The sequence below is a fragment of the Nerophis lumbriciformis genome, linkage group LG27 (assembly GCF_033978685.3).
Source record: "Nerophis lumbriciformis linkage group LG27, RoL_Nlum_v2.1, whole genome shotgun sequence".
NCBI classification, from domain to species: Eukaryota; Metazoa; Chordata; class Actinopteri; order Syngnathiformes; family Syngnathidae; genus Nerophis; species Nerophis lumbriciformis.
This window is the reverse complement of record NC_084574.2, coordinates 29,731,806-29,755,093: the sequence shown is the minus strand read 5'-3', so window position 1 is coordinate 29,755,093 and position 23,288 is coordinate 29,731,806. Positions and strand designations below refer to the sequence as shown.

The 23,288-nt window shown below is 40.2% G+C and overlaps 2 protein-coding genes across 14 annotated transcripts in view; both read left to right on the top strand.

The window, feature by feature from the left end:
• Nucleotides 1–9,356, top strand: part of htt (huntingtin) — a 63,124-nt gene extending 53,768 nt beyond the window's left edge. For 8 of the 10 annotated variants that reach the window (XM_061988192.2, XM_061988189.2, XM_061988196.2 and 5 more), the window contains 4 exons: nucleotides 2,106–2,325; nucleotides 2,447–2,609; nucleotides 2,673–2,833; nucleotides 8,467–9,356. In XM_061988192.2, coding sequence (XP_061844176.1) covers nucleotides 2,106–2,325; nucleotides 2,447–2,609; nucleotides 2,673–2,833; nucleotides 8,467–8,680 — 758 coding nt within the window. In that variant the 3' untranslated portion in view covers nucleotides 8,681–9,356. The remainder of the gene's footprint in view (nucleotides 1–2,105; nucleotides 2,326–2,446; nucleotides 2,610–2,672; nucleotides 2,834–8,466) is intronic. The other 2 variants (XM_061988199.2, XM_061988198.2) reach the window with 1 other exon arrangement.
• A 2,949-nt stretch (nucleotides 9,357–12,305) lies between these two features.
• rgs12b (regulator of G protein signaling 12b) overlaps nucleotides 12,306–23,288 on the top strand; it is a 137,566-nt gene continuing 126,583 nt past the window's right edge. The window contains exon 1 of one of the 4 annotated variants that reach the window (XM_061988201.2): nucleotides 12,306–12,890. The gene's annotated coding sequence lies outside the window, so the exon portion shown is untranslated. Of the gene's footprint in view, nucleotides 12,891–19,771; nucleotides 19,996–23,288 lie in introns of those variants that run through there. The other 3 variants (XM_061988203.2, XM_061988200.2, XM_061988202.1) reach the window with 3 other exon arrangements.

The following is a 23,288-nucleotide window of genomic DNA, read 5'->3' as shown; positions in this document are numbered from 1 at the left end:
CATTGCGCCAAACGAATTTGGCCGGGGGCCGAAAGCACACTGCATGTTATATACATATAAAGCATATACTTATGAGTGTGTGTATGTATATTATATTAATGGCTAGATAATTATTGATTAATTTAATTATTTATTTAATTGGATATTAAGAGTACCGTATTTTCCGGACCATAGGGCGCACCGGACTAAAAGGCGCACTGCTGATGAATGGTCTATTTTTGATATTTTTTCATACATAAGGCGCACCGGATTATAAGGCGCATTAAAAGAGTCATCTTATTATTTATTTTTTCTAAAGTGAAAACACTTCCTTGTGGTCTACATAACATGTAATGGTGGTTCTTTGGTCAAAATGTTGCATAGATGATGTTTTACAGATCATCTTTAAGCCGCTTTCTGACAGTCGCTTCCGGATGCGCCGTTTTGTGGGCGGTCTTATTTACGTGTCTCACCTTCGGCAGCGTCTTCTCCCCGTCATCTTTGTTGTAGCGGTGTAGCGTGCAAGGACGGGAGTGGAAGAAGTGTCAAAAGATGGAGCTAACTGTTTTAATGACATTCAGACTTTACTTCAATCAATAACGGAGCAGCATCTCCTCACCCGGAAACAACAACACCGGAAATGTATCCCGTGAAAAACTCTCTAATAACTAAAGTTCCTTCGGTGAACGATGTACTCTCACTACAATGGTATGTTTTAGCGCTTTCATGGCGAGTTTACTGACAGATATAAGTAAGAACTTTGCACTACTTTATATTAGAAATGGCAACAGCTGAGGATGAATGTCCCAGAACAAGAAGATAGAGAAAAAGAAGAAGCTACGGTGTCGGTACGGACTACAAAGGCGGACGCGCCCAATTTTTCAGGACTTATGCAGATCCCAAATACAGATCAGCAGGTACCAGAAGGTAAGAAAAGTGGCTTTTGCATAATATTGCGAAACAAAACGCCAGATAATATGTCTTACCTTATACACACACCGTAATGATAATACTCGTATGTTGAAGCACATCAAGCGATGCGGCTTCATAGCTTACCAAAGTCATACTAAAACATTTTTGATAGATTTTTGAGTGCCATGTTTAACGTTCTATATTTTCAATGGAACATATAAAATGTTGGTGTTGTTTACGTGAATCATATTGCCATCATAGTGGAGTCTACACGTATTTCTTATGTTTGACTGCCATCTACTGGTCACACTTATCATAACACCATGTACCAAATAAAATTGCTTCGAGGTCTGTAAGCAAAACTAGAATCATTCCGTACATTAGGCACACCGGGTTATACGGGTCATTGTCGAGTGTTGAGGGAAAAAAAGGATTTTAAGTGCGCCTTATAGTCCGGAAAATACGGTATGTGAAAATTCCACTTCTACCTTGTTTACTTCCGTGACGACCTCCTTAAAGGTTTGTAATCAATCAGAAAAACCAAGCAGTTAAAATGAGCCAAACATGTGTAAGTGTGGAGAGAGTGTTTTTCATTTTTCCCATCATGCATTACAGGGGATTTAAATGGGTGTGGTTTTGAATGATGTTTGTATGTGGATGTTTTTTTATATTATCCACAAATTTCAATGAGCAGGTTGTGTTATTTGTGACCATGTGTGTTGACTTTTTGTGTAAATTTGCGCCATGAGTGAGAAAGGTTGTTTGGACAAATGTTTACATTTCAAAGTGCAATTCATGGTTATTACCCTGAATTACTCACAGTGTCCACAAGTTAGCAGCAAAGTAGCAACAGTTATGCTGTCAGATATTTAAAATGAAGTTGGAGGCACCCCGCATGCCAGATTCCTTATTGAGCTCATGACGCGTGGGCCAAAATGAATACGCCGGCGGGCCGCACTTGGTTTGGACACCACTGCTTTAGAGTATGCAATGTACTCGGATATATTTTAGTGCAAATCTCATAATCCTTGAAGCAGCAGCGATTGCATTCTTGGAATAATAATGAAACTGAAGCCGGCCCCAGAAATTCACCATTATGCTTTTTTCCCAACGTTACCTGAATGGGCAATTTAAATCTGCACCCGTGTCCCTGCTCAAAGGCTGACATTTCCCACTGGTCTAACTGGTGCCACCCCTCCCTGTCGTCCTCTCAGCGGTGCTCGCGTCGGGTTCAGAAGTCACAGGGGTTAAAGGTCAGGTTGACTCCGGCTCTGCTGTAGCGGAGGCGGTGGGCGTCACGGCGGGTCATGTTGGTTTCTCCCCAGGCAAGGAGAAAGCAAGCCCCGCCGCTCGCCACGCACACTCAGACCCTCAAGCCCCAGACAGCGAGTCCATCATTGTTGCCATGGAGAGGGTCTCCGTGCTCTTTGACAGGTAGAATGAACTCCCACACACAAACATCTGTTTCTTTTTTATGTAGAAGTCTTTCGTATTTTGCTGACCAGCCATTTGGCTGCAAATACTTCTTCCCACCACTCGGCCGTCTTCTTCGCAGAATCCGCAAGGGTTTGCCCAGTGAAGCTCGGGTGGTGTCCAGGATACTACCGCAGTTCCTAGACGACTTCTTCCCACCTCAGGATGTCATGAACAAGGTCATCGGGGAATTTCTGTCCAACCAGCAACCCTATCCACAGTTCATGGCCACAGTAGTCTACAAGGTTTGTAGTGAGGACACATGTCATGTGAAAATGTTCATCACTTTACATTCATGCGGTGCTCAGGTCTTTCAGACCCTCCATGCAACGGGGCAATCATCCATGGTGCGGGACTGGGTGCTGCTCTCCTTGTCCAACTTCACGCAGAGGACACCTGTGGCCATGGCCATGTGGAGCCTCTCCTGCTTCTTTGTCTCTGCCTCCACCTCACAGTGGATCTCAGCCTTGTATCCTTACCAAGTCATGTAGTGATTGACAAGCCAAGAGAAAGTCTTGTATGGAAAAGGAAACAACATACCTCGGTTTTCGCACACCCCACTTTTTGTATCATTTGGTTCGCCAAGATTTTCCCCCGGTTTTTGTATACCGGCTGATTTATCATATGGCCCAACATGGAGCCCACTTTAAATTTGCCCACGTATCATTCCCTGGATTCGAGTGCCCAAAAAGAATCTTCCATGTTGGTGACTCAGTCTGAGGTTTTTTTTTTTAGTACAACTGCAAAGCAATCAAACAATGTACTAGGTATAGCTCGGTTGGTAGAGTGGCCGTGCCAGCAACTTGAGGGTTCCAGGTTCGACCCTCGCTTCCGCCATCCTAGTCGCTGCCGTTGTGTCCTTGAGCAAGACACTTTACCCACCTGCTCCCGCACTGGTTTAAATGTAACTTAGATATTGTAAAAGTGCTTTGAGTCACTAGAGAGAAGCGCTATATAAATATAATTCACTTCATTACTAACATAATCCACTTCAAGAAACTCTTCTAATTTAAAGTGTTTACAAAGTACAAAGAAGAACCATGATAAACATTCTGAATTTATTTCATCCATTCATTCATTTTCTAGATAATCTGATTTATCTCACCACATAAAATATAACTTACTTCACTCATTATTATTTATTTATTTATGTTTAATGTTATTACTTATGGAGTGTATTGTGAATAAATTGAGAACAGGAAGTGAACAAAAAATGTAGCAACTTCTATGTAAAGGAAAAGGGGTAGGATTAAATAAGCTCCGCTTCTTCCTATTCCTTTTCGAACATGTTGAATAGAGAAACTGGAAATTGTGATGTATCATGTTGTATGCATGCATGTTCAAAAAACTCAAACTCAACTCAACTCAAAACAACCAAAGGTGACCCCAGGATGCAGTGAGAGGAAAAAGTGTTTTTAACCAGACTCTCACAGAGCAAAACTCAAAGAAAAAGAAAAGCATTGAAAATGCATCTAACATACTGTACATGTTACACTCAGGATGGTAGAGTATACTGTTTCCTGATTACAAACAGCTGCAGACTGCAGACAGGAGAAAAAGGAATGCATTCACCACAAAACAGGAAACGGATGGAACAAAATAAAATCACAACCCAGAGGTAATATAAAACGACGGCAATTAGATGCGCAAATAGTGATATTGTGTACCTTCATGTGTCACTTTTTCTTTTTTTTTATTTAACAAAAAAAAGACTGATGATACAGCTGCTGCCAAACAGTTTATCGGAAGCACTTATTTGGCTCAGCAGTTTTTAATACGGTGTGTCTTGCAATGAAAATGTGCTTTAGTTGTAGTGAAACTTTAGTCATCTATATCAGTGGTCCCCAACCACCGGACCGATTGGTACCGGGCCGCACAAGAAGTAAAAAAAAAAAAAAAAAAAAAAAAAAATTCCCGGAAAAGGGTGGAGTGCCATCTCCGGGTTGGGGAGGAGATCTTGCCCCAAGTGGAGGAGTTCAAGTACCTCGGAGTCTTGTTCACGAGTGAGGGAAGAGTGGATCGTGAGATCGACAGGCGGATCGGTGCGGCGTCTTCAGTAATGCGGACGCTGTATCGATCCGTTGTGGTGAAGAAGGAGCTGAGCCGGAAGGCAAAGCTCTCAATTTACCGGTCGATCTACGTTCCCATCCTCACCTATGGTCATGAGCTTTGGGTTATGACCGAAAGGACAAGATCACGGGTACAAGCGGCCGAAATGAGTTTCCTCAGCCGGGTGGCGGGTCTCTCCCTTAGAGATAGGGTGAGAAGCTCTGTCATCCGGGGGGAGCTCAAAGTAAAGCCGCTGCTCCTCCGCATCGAGAGGAGCCAGATGAGGTGGTTCGGGCATCTGGTCAGGATGCCACCCGAGCGCCTCCCTAAGGAGGTGTTTAGGGCATGTCCGACCGGTAGGAGGCCACGAGGAAGACCCAGGACACGTTGGGAAGACTATGTCTCCCGGCTGGCCTGGGAACGCCTCGGGATCCCCCGGGAGGAGCTGGACGAAGTGGCTGGGGAGAGGGAAGTCTGGGCTTCCCTGCTTAGACTGCTGCCCCCGCGACCCGACCTCGGATAAGCGGAAGAAGATGGATGGATGGAACATAAAAAACACATTATATACATCCATCCATCCATTTTCTACCGCTTATTCCCTTTGGAGTCGCGGGGGGCGCTGGAGCCTATCTCAGCTACAATCGGTCGGAAGGCGGGGACAAGTCGCCACCTCATCGCAGGGCCAACACAGATAGACAGACAACATTCACACTCACATCCACACACTAGGGCCAATTTAGTGTTGCCAATCAAACTATCCCCAGGTGCATGTCTTTGGAGGTGGGAGGAAGCCGGAGTACCCGGAGGGAACCCACGCAGTCACGGGGAGAACATGCAAACTCCACACAGAAAGATCCCGAGCCTGGGATTGAACCCAAGACTACTCAGGACCTTTGTATTGTGAGGCAGACGCACTAACCCCTCCTCCACCGTGCTGCCCACAATATATACATTATATATCAATATAGATCAATACACTCTGCAGGGATACAGTCCGTAAGCACACATGATTGTATTTCTTTATGACAAAAAAATAAAAAATAACCCCACTCCCCCGGTCCATGGGACAAATTTTCAAGCGTTGACCGGTCCGCAGCTACAAAAAGGTTGGGGACCACTGATCTAAATTGATGCAGTTTCAGTCTGGATTACATCGACTACATTTTACAACTTTTTAGTAAATTAAAATTCCAGTAAATTTAGTTGACTAAAATATGAAGTATAGCGGATAAGGCATCTTTGAAGTTTCCTTGAAAGCACCTTTATTTAGGCTGCAAAGCATTTGTTTAAACAAATGTATTTATTTATGGTCAGGAATGATGCCCTTAGTCAGTTTTACTCTACATGTCAGTAAATATATTTCTGGCATTTTTCCATTAATTTTTTTGTATTTCAGCTTGATAAAGTCAGACTGTGTATTTTAGTTTTCTTTAGAACAGTCAGCTTCCTATTGGTGTTTCTATGATTTGTATAAAGTCCTCATCTTTGACTGTAGTGACAGGTAATCCAATGCTAGTAATTTAGTTACGGTTACTGTACACTCACATAAACTTGTCACTTGTAAAAGTGTTGAATATATAATTTATTGGCATTGTTTGCCCTTCTTTGCACCATACATACATACATACATACAAGTATTACCATTTTATTTTACAGACAATTGTATTTAGTGTAAAGGATGATGGTTTTAATCTACATTTACAACATTTCCTGGTGGTCTAGAGCAGACCTGGGCAAATTAAGACCCGGGGGCCACATGCGGCCTGTTAATCCTTTCAATCTGGCCCGCTGGACATTCCCAAATATATTTTTTAGATCTTTAAGATGGAAAGTGTAGCTGCCTTTATGATGTGCAGTGATGATTTCAAATGACTGTAAGTTTTGAACCATACAAAGTATTTAAATGGTTGGAATCTGCGCTTTTGCATGATATACTAGTTACTATGGTCATCTAATTAGTTACTATGGTCATCTAATTAGTTACTATGGTAATCCAAGTCACAGCAGCTCAGACGAGGCACCAAGCAGTGTGGGCGTAGGGAGCGTTTCCACAGAGTGTCAGCCTGAAATGCGGGTGTCAGGAACAGACACGGAAGGAGATTTTTACAACAAAGTTCTGAAGCTCAGTGATATATCAGATTGTAGGTGGTTTTATTTTTTTACCCTTCGCATTCATATTTTGCTGTGTTTGTTGCATTTTTGTTGCGTTTCGCTTGATTGTAAAATATGTTGATGGAGAGGGAGTGTGACGTTCATATGTTGTCAATATTCAGTGTTTTATCCTTCATAGATAATATTGTAAATCCCACATTCTTTATTTTCATGTACATTCTGGGTGTCTCGTTCAGTATAAAAAAATTAAAATTCCATTCCGTTTAAGGCGGTCTGTCATAACGTTTTTATGATTCAGACATTATTGTGAGGTTTTGTATTAGTATTCCTAAAAAGTAGATGTACGGCCCCCAATTCTCAAAATAATTTCCCAGGCCTGTTCTCGATAATATGTATTGGATATGATTTTGGTGTAACATTGGCTCCACAGTCACTCTTATAACCTGTTTGAGTATAGTTAAATGTATGATATCTTGAAGACATCACTGCTATTTTTTTTCAAAGACATGGTCGGAAATAAACTTTATAAACAATATATCGATTCACCCAATAGACCTGCAAACCCTCACGTTGATTCAGAATCTTTATTAATAAAAGCTGCTTTTAGCAGCATTTCTATCACTGCATGTCGCATGTTTAGACTAGATGAAAGTAATACTTTCTTACCTTTTTTGTCTGTTTCCTCACAGCCTGAAGCAGAGGGGGAGGAGCTAGTCCCCTTCTCGCTGCGAGCTTGACTTCATTTCTTAATAAGCACATCCATCTCGCTCTGAAGCCAACGTAGCCAGACTGTGAAACCCCACCAACAAAGGCATCCAAAACTGTGCGCAGGGTCACAGCAGAAAGCATAAACATCATGAATTGATGCTTTGACATTGTTTAATACGAGTGTCCAACATTGCAACATTATTAAGTCAACATTTATCATAGGTCCACTTTAATTTTTTTTTGTCCTACTGGCGAAATATAATTGTGCAGGGAATAATGGAATGTAACTGAAAATTACTTACCGTATTTTTCGGAGTATAAGTCGCACCGGCCGAAAATGAATAATAAAGAAGGAAAAAAACATATATAAGTCGCACTGGAGTATAAGTCGCATTTTTGGGGGAAATTTATTTGATAAAACCCAACACCAAGAATAGACATTTGAAAGGCAATTTAAAATAAATAAAGAATAGTGAACAAACAGGCTGAATAAGTGTACGTTATATGAGGCATAAATAACCAACTGAGAACGTGCCTGGTATGTTAACATAACATATTATGGTAAGAGTCATTCAAATAACTATAACATATAGAACATGCTATACGTTTACCAAACAATCTGTCACTCCTAATCGCTAAATCCCATGAAATCTTATACGTCTAGTCTCTTACGTGAATGAGCTAAATAATATTATTTGATATTTTACGGTAATGTGTTACTAATTTCACACAAGTCGCTCCTGAGTATTAAGTCGCACCCCCGGCCAAACTATGAAAAAAACTGATAGTCCGAAAAATACGGTAAATATAACATAACAAATTAAGTCTGAGGTTTGAAGTTATTAATGTATTATTTAAAAAAGACAAGTTCCGAGAAGGCAGTTTTAAAACATTTTTTGTCAAATCTGTTAAGTACAATTAGCTTTAGCTTCTGGAAAAATATGGCTACCGTATTTTTCGGACTATAAGTCGCAGTTCTTTCAAATGTCTATTCTTGGTGTTGGGTTTTATCAAATACATTTCCCCAGAAAATGCGACTTATACTCCAGTGCGACTTATATATGTTTTTTCCCTTCTTTATTATGCAATTTCGGCCGGTGCGACTTATACTCCGAAAAATACGGTATTTAGATGCAGTGTCATGTAAATATTATTTTTCTTTAATTATGAATACTTAACCTCGATCTGAGGGTTTTGAGCCACAAAGTGTTGTCCTTAACCCTCCTTTCCCAGACTGCCTCACATCATCAGCAGAATGGGCTCCAGTGAAGTGGTGGACGTCAGTCTCTTCTGCCTCGTGGCCATGGACTTCTACCGGCACCAGATCGACGAGGAGCTGGACCGCAGGGCCTTCCAGTCCGTCTTTGAGACCGTGGCTTCACCGGGAAGTCCTTACTACCAGCTGCTGGGCTGTCTGCAGTCCATCCATCAGGACACCACACTCTGAGAGTGACACTCCTGGCTTCCGTGGAGGGAAAGGAATGACCCCTTTCCCTTGGAATGAGATGTAAAGTATAATCTCCATGTATCTGTTAGAGAGAATTTGTGAATTGTAAGAAGAAGAGAACATTTCCAAACACAATCATCCCTCCAGCACCTTGTCCAAAGCATAAGAGGATCCATCCAACAGCATCATATAGATGGAAAGTCATTGACTATATTTCCACTTGCATCGATTTTGCAATGTATTTTTCCTGTTGGTGTGCTTGCAGGAACTGACTGTCGTAAAAAATAAACTTTAAAGATATATATATATATATGTATATTTAAGTTAGGTGGCATCATCCTAATAAGCACACAGTTTGTGTGAGAATGATCACTTCTAGCCATAGCAGCTTCTTTTCACCTGTGAAGTCATGCCACATGTGTTGATGCTACTTCAGAGTTAAGTTGTCCCCACATTGCAAGTAATGAACAAAAATACCAAAATCTATAACACTTTACGCATTTGTGTTCCATGTTGATGATTCTCTTGTTCCTTCTAACACTCAGGATGTAAGACGTGATTCTTGTTTTAATACGACTGGAAATGAGCTTCTCTAAATGTTGTCATGTAAAAAGTAAATGAATATGAAAGCCATTGTGCATGACAGACTTGTACAAAGATAAGAGTTCTTACAGTACCACAATGTTGTCTTTTTTTTTTGTTGAGTGCACATGATCAGATGGTGAAGGTTGTGTGAGGATGGCGTCCTGCACACCACCGGGCCTCGTGAAGCATGCTTCTTGCGTTAGTGCCTCCACTGCATGTCTGTGGCGACAGTTGCCATGACTCTTGTGTGGAAGAAAAGCGACACAAGCCAGAGGCAGCCGAGTTACCATAGCAACCAACCGCAGCTTTTGACAAATCGGACAAAAGAATTGTTCATGTCACAGCACAGCAGGTGGTTTTCAGCTTTAAATTAACTCCTGTCGGAAGTTGAGAGCATCTAGCACCTTGTGGGGAATATTCTGCAACCAGAGTTTTAAATGTGTTTTCTTGTATCAACACAATAAATGAATGAGTCCTCTGCGGCTGTGTGAGGCCACGCCCCTTCAAGCAGATTAAATAAGGCTCCTTTTGTTAGGGAAAAAAAAATCATCTCGTTAGGGTTTTAAGACTTAAAATGTCAAAGGAAATTACTCCAAACCAGAGTTTTAATGAGTTAAAGTGATTGCTTTGTTTCAGCATCTCAGAGGATGGCACTCCTGCAGGGGGTCATTAAGAAGATTATACCAACATCTTGGCTGTTAAAGAGCAACTTTGTGGACTTCTCATTACAGACGAGGCAATTTTATATATATTTTTTTGCCAACTTTAGACAGCTGAAAGTGATTATATTTTCCCCCAACCATGTTACATCATAGTCTTTATGACTAACATGTTGGCACTCTTTCACATTTTATGAATACCTGTCAAACAAAAGCGTTTGCCTTCCAAGACTCTTGACCTGAGAATAATGGATATTAAAAGCCCAAAAATGCCTGGGATTTTTTCAACCTAAGTCACATTAAGAAGGAATTACATGAATACAGTATTGTCACGAAACATCACGTCTTGTGCAAAGCATCTTCCTGCTGGAAAAGGTTGAGTGACATGACTTGTGAGACAAGGCCATCTGCTGGAATTACAACTGCAGAACTATTTCCCCCCTGCAGCTAGTGCCATTGAACCACTTTCTATCAGACCATTTCACAGTGGACAGCTATTCCAAATATGTTTTCTACAAATGTATGAGTCGCTCCAGCGTGTCTTGCTATACACTGCCACCCACTGGTCAGCTCTTGTACAGTAGGAAGGTGTTTTACTATTCGTCGTGGTTTACCTGACACATTAAACGGGACGAATTGGGGTGCAACTTTAGTAGCCAGAGGGCAGTAATGTGTTGAATATCTTAGAATGTGTTTTGTGGCAATTCCAACTTTGACCACAGCGTCAGTTGTTATGAAGAGTGGCACTTTCCATCATTTTCAGCAGACTGCATTGCAAAATTATTAATCCCCTTTCTCCTTCTCACCCAGGAATAGGGCCATATAAATCCCTTCCCAACTGTAAATTCAATTTAAATGGGACATCAAACAACAACTAATTGTTAACAATCAACACTCTAAACCAGGGGTCCCCAAACTTTTTGACTCGGGGGCCACATTGGGTTAAAACAATTTGGCCAGGGGCCGGGCTGTGTATATTTATTTATATATATATATATATATATATATATATATTCCTCGTGCAAGTGTGATGATGTCACGTTATCGCTGGGAAAAGTCATTTTTAGACAATATGATTTGCCTGAGCGGCGAGGAGACACCGAGAGTAACAAGCGGTAGAAAATGGATTAGAAAGGACAGATTTTCAATAGTAATAATTAAAAAAAATATATATATAGTATATATATATATATATATATATATATATATATATATATTTAATTTTTTTTTTTACTTGGCACTTCTCGCGAGCCGGATTTTGGACTCCTGCTCTAGTCTAAACCTTCGGAGAAAAAGATGATCAATTATGTGCCCACTGAATTGGACATCATCCATAGCTGGTTATAGATTTTGACTACAATTTTAGAGTACTATTTTTGAAAATACTTCATCTGCTATTTACTAAAAATAAGTTATTCATTAATTAAATTTTTTTTTTTTTTTTAAATCTCAATTTCCCCTTGGGGTTTAATAAAGTATTTCTGATTCTGATGTTATGTATGTAAATGTAGTTTTGGTAAACATTTTGCAATATTTTGTGGAAATAATATATTTAAAAAAAAGTTACTTTTGAAGTAAGGATGCTCAGTGTTTCTGCAATACTTATTTGTTTCAGCTTATAACAAGGCAAACATACTCTTTGGGCACCACATGATTCCATTCGATTCTTGTGGGTAACAATTCGATTCAGAATCGATTCTCGATTCAAAATCAATACATTTTTAAAAACATTGGGTGCCATTTCTATGATGAACTACATTCCTCCATAAAATAGACAAACAGCTCTGATAAATGTCTATATTACTTCAAAGAACACTGGTTTTGTTTAGTAAAGTTACATCCAAACATTTAATCAAGTCAAATACAAATAAGGCAACAAGAGAAGTATCCCACACTTCTCTTTTGGAAAGTAAATCTGTACAGCAGATATAGGCATCTACATCAACATCAAAATCATTGTTTTTTTTAAAATCAAATAAGAATCGTTACAAATAAGAAAATCGATTTTTTTGTTACAGCCCTACTTCATCTACATCTTAATAAATAAACTACTTGATAGGTAGATAGATAGTACCCTATTGATTCCTACAGGAGAGTTCCCTCAGGAAAATTGAAATTCCAGCAGCAGTGTACAGAATTGAGATAGAATTTAAAAAGTAAATAATGGGGGTATAAATGGAAATAAAATATAACAATAAGAATAAAAATAAAAAGTAACAATAAGAATAAAAATATAACAGTAAAAATAATAATATAACAAAAGAGAAACTAGGCAGTAGTGACCATGTTATGAAAATAGTTTGTTTTTTTAAAAACGGTAATAGTGTCGATTATATGAAAGATGTGATGTGTATATTGCACCTTTGAAATGTACTACTATTCAAAGAAGAAAAATAACATCTCCAATATAATATCATCATTTGAAGAAACCAAAACATATGTAATGTAAGGAAATTAAAAACAAGAAACAATCTGTTTGTCATGTCTGGATCATGTTTTGTTTAAGTTGTGTTCTGTTTGGGTTTTGGACTCTTTTTAGTTCCTGCCTTTTCACTTCCTGGTCTTGTTTCCATGGTTACCCATTAGTTTCACCTGTTCCATGTTTGGACTCACACACCTGTCACCAATCATGTCACTGTTATTTAAAGCCTGTCTTTTTCTGTTGGTCGGCCTGGCGACATTCACTCTGTTTACCTCTGCGCACTTCATCAATCAATCAATGTTTATTTATATAGCCCTAAATCACAAGTGTCTCAAAGGGCTGCACAAGCCACAACGACATCCTCGGTACAGAGCCCACATAAGGGCAAGGAAAAACTCACCCCAGTGGGACGTCGATGTGAATGACTATGAGAAACCTTGGAGAGGACCGCATATGTGGGTAACCCCACCCCACCGAATGCAATGGATGCCATGATTACTCCTGTTACCCAGGCTATCACAGTTGATGCTTCATGCCATGTCAAGTAAGTTTTTTTCTATCCATGCCACAGTTAGCGACTTTTGTTCATGTCCATAGTTTTTTGCCCACGTGCAAGTTTTTTTTGTTTCATTAGTCAAGTTTGTACTTCCGCCTTGAGTGTAAAATAAATAATGTCTTTACCTTCACGCCATGCCACATCCAGCTTTACTTGCATCTCGGGAAAACAAACACACCGTAGTCCTCGTCTTGACACTGTTTGTTCGAAAAGGAGCAGAAAGAAGCAATTCTTATATTGTCCTGCCCCATCACGCAGATATGATCATCTGATTATTGAACAATACAACACATAGCATTGGAATATATGAACACATTAAACATGTATATTTTCAATTTCACCTTATAACACATGTTGTCCATCCTAGTGGACATCTCACCCCCTTATAAAATGTATAATGTAAAAAAAAAAAAAAAGTATTTTCATTTATGGAGAGTAAGAAAAACACTGAGAAAACAAAAATCAGAATTAGTGCATGAAAGATTTCAGTTTCAATTTAAAAGAGTGAATGCCGATCCACAGTTAGGGATTGACCATTTGATTGTGGGTGTGCCTTTAATTCACTGTGATACGGCACTACAGTGTGTTGACAGAGTCATACATTATTTACAGATGTTTGTCACACATTGCCTGCCAATAACGATGTCATCATGACTTCACGAGCTGGACTCGTGGTGTTTGGAGGACTGCTGAAAAAAGAAGTATAAATCACACTAATAACCTTTGACATCTGTGCCAGTAAATCTGTCATTAGGCTGAAAGGTTTTGGCAAACAGGAAATGAATGGCTGAACTAAGCAAACAAAGGTTATTTAAAGGTCTGAACCGTGCATATGTGAGTATGTAACCTTTTTATAGAGATATTCAAGTACTTCAGTCACATCTCAGTACAGTTCTGCAAAGTGCAACCATTAAAATAAACATACTGTTAAATAAGAGCTCACGAGTACTTCGTGTTGTACTAGGGGTCATGGATCTTAGTTTCACAGCCCCTGCTAATGAAGGTATTCATGATTAAAAGGAAGTAAGTAGATTACCCGGGAAACTTCCATATGCTTTATTGGGCACTGAGCTAAAATCATGATGTCTTACTCCATCTACGGCTTGTGCATTGCCTCTTTTTACTTCCTGCACTTCACTTGTTGACATAATGCTATTTACTAATAAGTAAAGAACATAATTTAATAATAAATAATACTGTGTGTTGACAGCTTATTCAGTAATGGAAGAAGTAATGAGGATAGAATGGAGAGAAACACCTTAACGAGATAACAATGAGAATAATTACAGGATTAAAAGCATTCTTGTAAAATGGGTAATTAAATGCGGACTATAAAATAGTACATCAAATTGACAGAAACATTGTAAATCAATAACTAAATAATTATATGATATGTAATTGACAGTGCCTTAATAAATACTTATAAATGTATTAATCAAGGATTAATGATATCAGACACTGGTATTTGATAAAGCATAATAAATTAAATCAGACTATGTGGCGTTCATTCTTTATTATTAAATAAATGAATTCAGGATAAATGTTATCACACGGTGTGGTATTCATGGAATGGTAAACCATTAATTTTGGATGAATGATATCAGTCACAGTGTCACTGATTAAATAATAATACATATTGTGAAAAATGACCGTAAAAACTGCATTAAGCAATAGTTAAATAGCAACAGTAAAACACTGAAAAAACAAAGTTTTTTTTTACAGTAGTAAATGTAGTGGATTCCTGCAAACCAAGAAACAGTAGATAACCTAAATTACTATGATTATCATATGTAGAAAACACTTGATTTTACTTTGAAAACAATGAAAAATTGTAGAATACATTCGCTAATACTGTAACGTCACAAGCAAGCAAATACTCTAAAATATATGTTTTATCCTGTTTAAGATTTTGCAGATTATACATTCAAATTTACAGCATACCTTAATTGTTTTAGGTATTTGTGTTAAAGCATTAGCCTAGTTAACTTTTGGTTAACAACATTTTGTGGCAAGTGGTTTCAGACATTGAGAGGTTATGTCTATGTGCTTCATTGCAAACTGCATGGAAATGAACCACGCTGTGTGTTTAAGTGTGTGTGTTGGAACTGGTTGCAAGCAGCTATTTAACAGATATGCAGCAATTAAGGTTCATTTTTAATAGCTCACCTGAAGGAACATGTTGTGAGTTGTCCAGTGAAAGGTTGTACAAATACTTTCAAGTTAAAATCCTCATGTACCGCTCACACGTCTCGGAAACACGGGCATTTTGTAGATACTAGTATCTGTGACAGGGCAGCACTGTGGTACTGTTGTTAGCGTTCGTGCCTCACAGTGAGAAGTCCTGGGTCCGATTCCCGTGCTAGGCTTTTTTCTGTGTGGAGTTTGCATGTTCTCTCCTTGACTGCGTTCGGTTTTCTCCGGGTACTCTGGCTTCCTCCCACCTTCAAAGACATGCACCTGGTGATAGGCTGATTGGCAAAACTAAAATTGGCCCTAATTTGTTTTACGTTGAATTTCTGGCAACCACAGCTGCCAGTATTTTGCCGTAAATTCTATAGGTTTTCTCTAGTAAACAGGTTAACGATATATCCGTTTTATTCATAGTAATTTACCGTAAGCAAAAGCAGTTAACTATAAAATGAACAGATTCAAAATCAACATACCGTAATGTTCTTTCTATACATCGTGACTGTATTTTTTAATTCCTGGCAACCACAGTTGCCAATATTTTACTGTAAATTTAACAGATTTTTTTTAAAGTTTAGATTTAGGATAAATATAATGCACTGTGGCAACAGCTGATTAATAAATAAATGAATTCAGGATAAATGGTGTCAGACACTGTGGTACTAAATATTAATAAATGAATAGGTTCAGAAGGTACAGTGTGGTATTCATTCAATAGGATTAATTATATCAGACACGGTGGCATTCATTAGATAATAACAAATACATTTATGTTAATTATACTGGGTTCGATCCTGGGCTCGGGATCTTTCTGTATGGAGTTTGCATGTTCTCCCCGTGACTGTGTGGGTTCCCTTCGGGTACTACGGCTTCCTCCCACCTCCAAAGACATGCACCTGGGGATAGGTTGATTGGCAACACTAAATTGGCCCTAGTGTGTGAATGTGAGTGTGAATGTTGTCTGTCTATCTGTGTTGGCCCTGCGATGAGGTGGTGACTTGTCCAGGGTGTACCCCGCCTTCCGCCCGAATGCAGCTGAGATAGGCTCCAACAACCCCCGCGACCCTGAAAGGGACAAGCTGTAGGAAATGGATGGATGGATGGATATACCAGGCAATGTGGCAATCATTGAATAATAAATGAATGATTCCAGGATAAATAGTGTCAGACACTGAAGCCCTCAATAATAATAAATGGATAAATTATATCAGACACTGTTATTTGCAGATTGCCAAATTTATATGCCGATTTCAAAAGGCCACGGCCCCCTGACACCTCTTCTCAACTGTCTATGCGACATCAAGGCTTGGTTAGCCCATAATTTTTAATTAATGAATGAGGGAAAAACGGAAATTTTAGTTTTCCGGCCCTCATTGACTTGGGACCATTGCAAAATGATGTGCGTCCCAAAGTCACCAGCCTTGGCGTCACTATAGACAGCGATTTTAAACTTGACAAATAAGTCAATGGCGTTTTTTATCATCTTCGTCTTTTAGTAAAGGTAAAACCGTTTTTATCTTTTAACCTTTTTGAACAAGTCGTGCATGCTTTTATTTCAAGTCGCCTGGACTACTGCAATGCACTTTATGCTGGCATTAGCCAAAAAGCTCACTCCCGGTTGCAGTTAGTCCAGAACGCGGCAGCACGACTTTTAACAGGGGCCAGGAAACGCCAGCATATAACCCCAACTCTTGAGACACTTTGCACTGGCTCCCTGTTCATTTTAGAATTGATTTTAAAATGTTGTTTGTTTTTAAAGCTTTGCATGGACTGGCACAGCTCATTATATCTCTGACCTCATTCAAATTTACAATCTTGCGCACGCTCTGAGGTCCGAGAGCCAGCTCCAGCTCGTGGTGCCCAAGACCAGACTTAAAACCAGGGGAGACAGGGTCTTCTCTGTGGTCGACCCTAAGCTCTGGAACACTCTGCCCCTCCATGGTCAAACTGCTCCCACAGTGGAGTGTTTTAAGTCTCGTCTTAAGACCCACTTTTATTCTTTGGCTTTTAACACTACGTGGCTTGTGTGGTCCTCTTTGTTTTTACATTTTTATTTTTATTTATTGTTTTAATTACTTTTACCCTTTAAAATCGTTTTTAATTATATTTATTTTATATTGTTTCTACATTTATTTATTTATTTTGTTTTTATTCAGTCATTGGTGGAGCTAAGAACAGTATTTCAATCTTGTTTTTAATATTTTTGTGCAGCACTTTGGAAACATTTTGTTTAAATGTGCTATATAAATAAAAGTGGATTGGATTATTTATTTAATTAAAATGGATGAATTTAGAATAATTGACATCAGACAATGTGGTATTTATTTAACAATATTAAATACCGTATTTTTCGGACTATAAATCGCAGTTTTTTTCATAGTTTGGCCGGGGGTGCGACTTATACTCAGGAGCGACTTATGTGTGAAATTATTAACACATTATCGTAAAATGATCAAATAATATTATTTAGCTCATTCACGTAAGAGACTAGACGTATAAGATTTCATGGGATTTAGCGATTAGGAGTGACAGATTGTTTGGTAAACGTATAGCATGTTCTATATGTTATACTTATTTGAATGACTCTCACCATAATATGTTACGTTAACATAACAGGCACGTTCTCAGTTGGTTATTTATGCGTCATATAACGTACACTTATTCAGCCTGTTGTTCACTATTCTTTATTTATTTCAAATTGCCTTTCAAATGTCTATTCTTTGTGTTGGGTTTTATCAAATACATTTCCCCCAAAAATGCGACTTATACTCCAGTGCGACGTGTATGTTTTTTTCCTTCTTTATTATGCATTTTCGGTCGGTGCGACTTATACTACGGAGCGACTTTATACTCCGAAAAATACGGTAATTTTAGGATAAATTATTTTGGACAATGTGGTATTTAATATCCATCCATCCATCCATTTTCTACCGCTTATTCCCTTTGGGGTCGCGGGGGGCGCTGGAGCCTATCTCAGCTACAATCGGGCGGAAGGCGGGGTACACCTTGGACAAGTCGCCACCTCATCGCAGGGCCAACACAGATAGACAGACAACATTCACACTCACATTCACACACTAGGGCCAATTTAGTGTTGCCAATCAACCTATCCCCAGGTGCATGTCTTTTGGAGGTGGGAGGAAGCCGGAGTACCCGGAGGGAACCCACGCAGTCACGGGGAGAACATGCAAACTCCACACAGAAAGATCCCGAGCCCGGGATTGAACCCAAGACTACTCAGGACCTTCGTATTGTGAGGCAGATGCACTAACCCCTCTGCCACCGTGCTGCCCCGGTATTTAATATATACTATTGAATGATTTCAGGATAAATCCTTACAACATGTTTCTTCTGTGTATTTTGTACGTTCCTTTAATTGATCCTTACTGTATGGATGGAGTTTGATTTAACATAGACATGTTAACCTACAGTTGAACATTTATCCTGCTAAATAAATAAGTAAACTTGCTGAGTGGCCTTGTGGTTAGAGTGTCCGCCCGAGGTCATACCAAAGACTATAAAAATGGGACCCATTACCTCCCTGCTTGGCACTCCACATCAAGGGTTGGAATTGGGGGTTAAATCACCAAAATGATTCCCGGGCGCAGCCACCGCTGCTGCTCACTGCTCCCCTCACCTCCCAGGGGGTGGAACAAGGGGATGGGTCAAATACAGAGGCTAATTTCACCACACCTAGTGTGTGTGTGACAATCATTGGTACTAGTGATGGGTCCGGCAACACCGATGCATCGGTGCATGCGTCGAGCTCATAGAGCAAAACCCTGTGTTGGTGCGCGTACCGCTTTTAGAAAGTCACGTGACCAATCATGAGCTGTTTCGGTCACGTGAACGATACGCGAACTGTGTCGCACTGACGCCTCCTCTGTGCCCTGTCAGCGGGTCTTTTCTACAGCCGGAGAAATACTAACCAAGAAGAGAAATCGTTTAAAATTGAATACGTTGGAAAAACTGTTTTTTTGGAATAAAAATGTGTAAAAAAAAAAAAATACAAAAATTCCCAGTCCACAAGCATCCTCATTCACAACACTTTCTCTTAGATTTCCATGTTATGATACATGTTCACATTATTTATCTAAAAAAGATAAAAATATTTTTTTATTTAAATGAAGATATGAAATAATCCTAAATGAAATACAATGACTTGGCTTATAATATTGTATATACGAGGTCATAAAATCAGTGTCAGTTGAGTCGGTCTATAGGTTGCCTGTAGGGATTTTTAATGTCCAGCAGATGTCAGTATTTAGTGACACAGTGTCGACACAGTATCAATACAGTTTTGCAATGTGTCGAAACGCTTCGTGACGCCTCATCAACCCATCACTAGCACTCAGCATCAAGGGTTGGAATTGGGGGTTAGATCACCAAAGTGATTGCCGGGCGCGGCCACCGCTGCTGCTCACTACTCCCCTCCCCTCCCAGGGGGTGGAACAAGGGGATGGGTCATATGCAGAGGTTAATTTCACCACACCTAGTGTGTGTGTGACAATCATTGGTACTTTAACTTTTCAACTTTAAATATTTATCTGACAAAGACAAGTATTTTTATAGAGAAAAAAATGCTGTACATCTAACATTTTTCCCTACTTTATACTATGCAGGTGAAAGTTGCTTTTTTTGCTGTTTTGATTTGTTTTTAACGACTTGGTACACACTGATAAGAGATGCTGTTAGGGATTATGACCATGCATTATTATTATTGGTGAAGTTCAATCTTTCCTCCTCGTCCAGTCCCTCCTCCTCCTCTCCCCCAGTCCTCCTCCTCGTAAGGCTACTTGGCCAGATGGTACAGTCTTTTCTTTTGTTTACCCACCGGCCATGAGTTACCCCCAACTGGCCTTAGCTACCAAACTGTGGACGGTGTCTGGGAGCCGCCATGAAGCAAGTAAGTCATTAGCTCTTAGCTAGCGAACACACCAACGACGTCTTTTTGTCGCTTATGTGTCATTAAAAAAAAAAAAAAAACAGCATCTACCTTTGACATGTACTGTCTGATAGCCTCACAACTTTTCGTTTCTTGCTTGTTGCCTGCTTTGGCCAAAACAAAACGCACACTACATGATGTTATAGGCGTATAAAATAAGATGACTCAGCTATATTTAACTCGAGTTGGTACTTTTATTTGTGATTTCTCACTCGAACTTGAGTCAAGCTCTCCGCCTAACTGTTCGTGTTTTGAGTGACATCTCCGTCAACCAATGGCAGCTCGTTAAAGTCTGTGTACGCCGCCGTTGCCAACGTTACATTCTATGCGTACTGTACGTTTGGGGGGCGGGGCTAAACTGTAAGCAAGGGTGAGTGCACGTTTGGTGAAAAACAACTTTTTAACTTAAAAAAAATTATAAACAGAGAAGAACGCGTGTTATTTTCGCAAGTTTGTATCTGCGAACAAAATGTCGTTAGCATACTGGCATGTGAACCGCTAAGCTCTTGTATACAATCGTATTTATCATTAAGACCTCTAAACGCTGCGTTGAAAACAATTAAATTACCTTTTAAAAGTCAGATTGGTTAAGTTGGTAATACAAGTCTGTGTACAAGATGTACCTTACCTGCAAATATGCCTGCTGTGTAAACATGCTTTCTATTGGAGAGAACGTCTTTGCTGGCACCTTTACAACATTTGGTGTGATTATGTCGGGGACTCCTTATCAAAACGCAGCCCGAGGGCAATTTTCGGCTCATGGTTAGTTTTTTATTGGCCCTCAATCAAAATGTAGCCAGAGGGCTATTTTCGGCGCATGGTTAGCTTTTTATTGGCCCTCAATATGTTCTGAAAATTAAATTAATTTGTTGTTAATGACGGTTATTAGACATACGGTAACAATTACTCTATTTACTTTGCCATTTATAACACAAAAGCTCAGATAACATGTTTTCTTTAAAAACCTTATCTTTTATTGATGTACTTTAAATTGGTTTAAGCATCTTTAATGTTGAAAATGTAACAAAGTGGCCATAGCATGCTTAAATGTTTCAGTATGTGGCCCTTGGTGGATTGATTGATTGATTGAGTGATTGGTTGATTGATTGAGACTTTTATTAGTAGATTGCACAGTGAAGTACATATTCCGTACAATTGACCACTAAATGGTGACACCCGAATAAGTTTTTCAACTTGTTTAAGTCGGGGTCCACTTAAATTGATTCATGATACAAATATATACTATCATCATAATACAGTCATCACACAAGATAATCATCATCAGAGTATATACATTGAATTAATTACATTATTTACAATCCGGGGTGTGGGATGTGGAGGGGTTAGGGGGGAAATACGTTTGGACATCCCTGGTTTATGTATATCTAGCCAACCTCCTGTCTACAGTTTTGTTTTTTTATAACTGTGTATTTTCATTATTTTAAGGATAGGTTAGGTGCAGTACACTTCCAAGAATTAGAGATGCGCGGATAGGCAATTATTTCATCCGCAACCGCATCAGAAAGTCGTCAACCATCCGCAATCCACCCGATCTAACATTTGATCAGAACCGCATCCGCCCGCATCCGCCCATTGTTATATATCTAATATAGACGATGCAAGGCATTAGTGAGGTTATAAAGCTTTTGCCTGTTAAAGAAAGGAGACTGATCCAATGCAGCACAGACATTCGCGTGCCACGCTGTCACGACCCAGACGCACACCAGTGCGCAATCATATGGGAGCCGCGCTGAGCGCACCTCCAAGCGCGTCTCGCTGCAGGCGACGGCCGGGTATATGGGCCCGACTCTCCAGCGCCATCCATTTTCAGGGCTAGTTGATTCGGCAGGTGGGTTGTTACACACTCCTTAGCGGGTTCCAACTTCCATGGCCACCGTCCTAGCTGCTGTCTATATCAACCAGGGTGAGCCCCACCCCTTTCGTGAGCGCACTGCGCGCGGAGTGACCCCTGTTACGCGCCCCCGGCAACAGGGGTGGCGGGCAGGTAAGCTGCGCGGGCGGAGCGCGCGGAGTGACCCCTGTTACGAGCCCCCCGGCCACGGGGGTGGCGGGCAGGTAAGCTGCTTACCTGCTGCGCGTGACGCCGGCCGCGGCGAAGGCGGACGAGGCGGGGTGTCGGTGCGGTGGGCGCGGTGGTGACCCTGGACTGCGTCGGGCCCTTCTCGCGGATCGCCTCAGCTACGGCTCCCGGTGGGGCCCTCTCGGGGGAAGGGGCCTCGGTACCGGACCCCGGCGAGGCGTCACTTCTCCGCTCCGTAAAAGTGTCCATCTCTTTTTTTTTTTTTCTTCTGTTGTGTCATATGCAGCAGGTGCCTGCTCGTTTTTCGTATGTGGGTAACAACATTTAACTATGTATATATATTTCCGAATTGGTTTAACTGCCACCCGCCTGAATCTATTTAAAATCTAATTTTTTTTTAACCACCCGACCCGACCCGACCCGCGGATAAAATCTAATTTTTTTTTTAATTTCATCCGCCCGATCCGCGGATAATCCGCGGACTCCGCGGTTGTGCCCGCAAACCGCGCATCTCTACCAAGAATGTTCCCTTTCCAAAAGTGAAATTTCAAGTATTTATTGCTAATAGTTTGTAGGGTTGTATAGTGTACCGGAATTAGTATAGTACCGCGATACTAATGAATCATATTCTGTACTATACCGCCTCTAAAAAGTACCGGTCCGCCGCGCCCCCGTCGTCTTCACGTCGTGTCATTGCTGGTTTACGAGCAGAGGAGCATGTTCGGCAGTGCACAATCACAGAGTACTTACAAGCAGACACAGTGTGTAGACAGAAAAGGGAAAATGGACGCATTTTGGCTTAAAAACTAAAGATAAAGGTGAAGTTATAACACTGAAACGCCCACCGGAAGAGGTGCTTTAAGACATGGCTAGCTAGCTAACGGCTAAAGTCCAGCCCCAGTTGGCAGTGTTTTAGATACTTCTAAATCACTAATCCTCGCCTCCATGGCGACGAATAAAGTACATTTCTTACAAGTATCATAACTGCAGGACGAGGAATAGCTAAACATGCTTCACTACACACTGTAGCTCACCGGAGTCAAAATGTAAACAAACGCCATTGGTGGATCTACACCCGACATCCACTGTAATGATACCAAGTACAGGAGCGTATCTGGTCGATACTACTATGATTACGTCAATATTTTTTGGCATCACAACATCTTCTTGAATTTTTTTAAAATTCATATTATGTTTATAAACTCAGGAAATA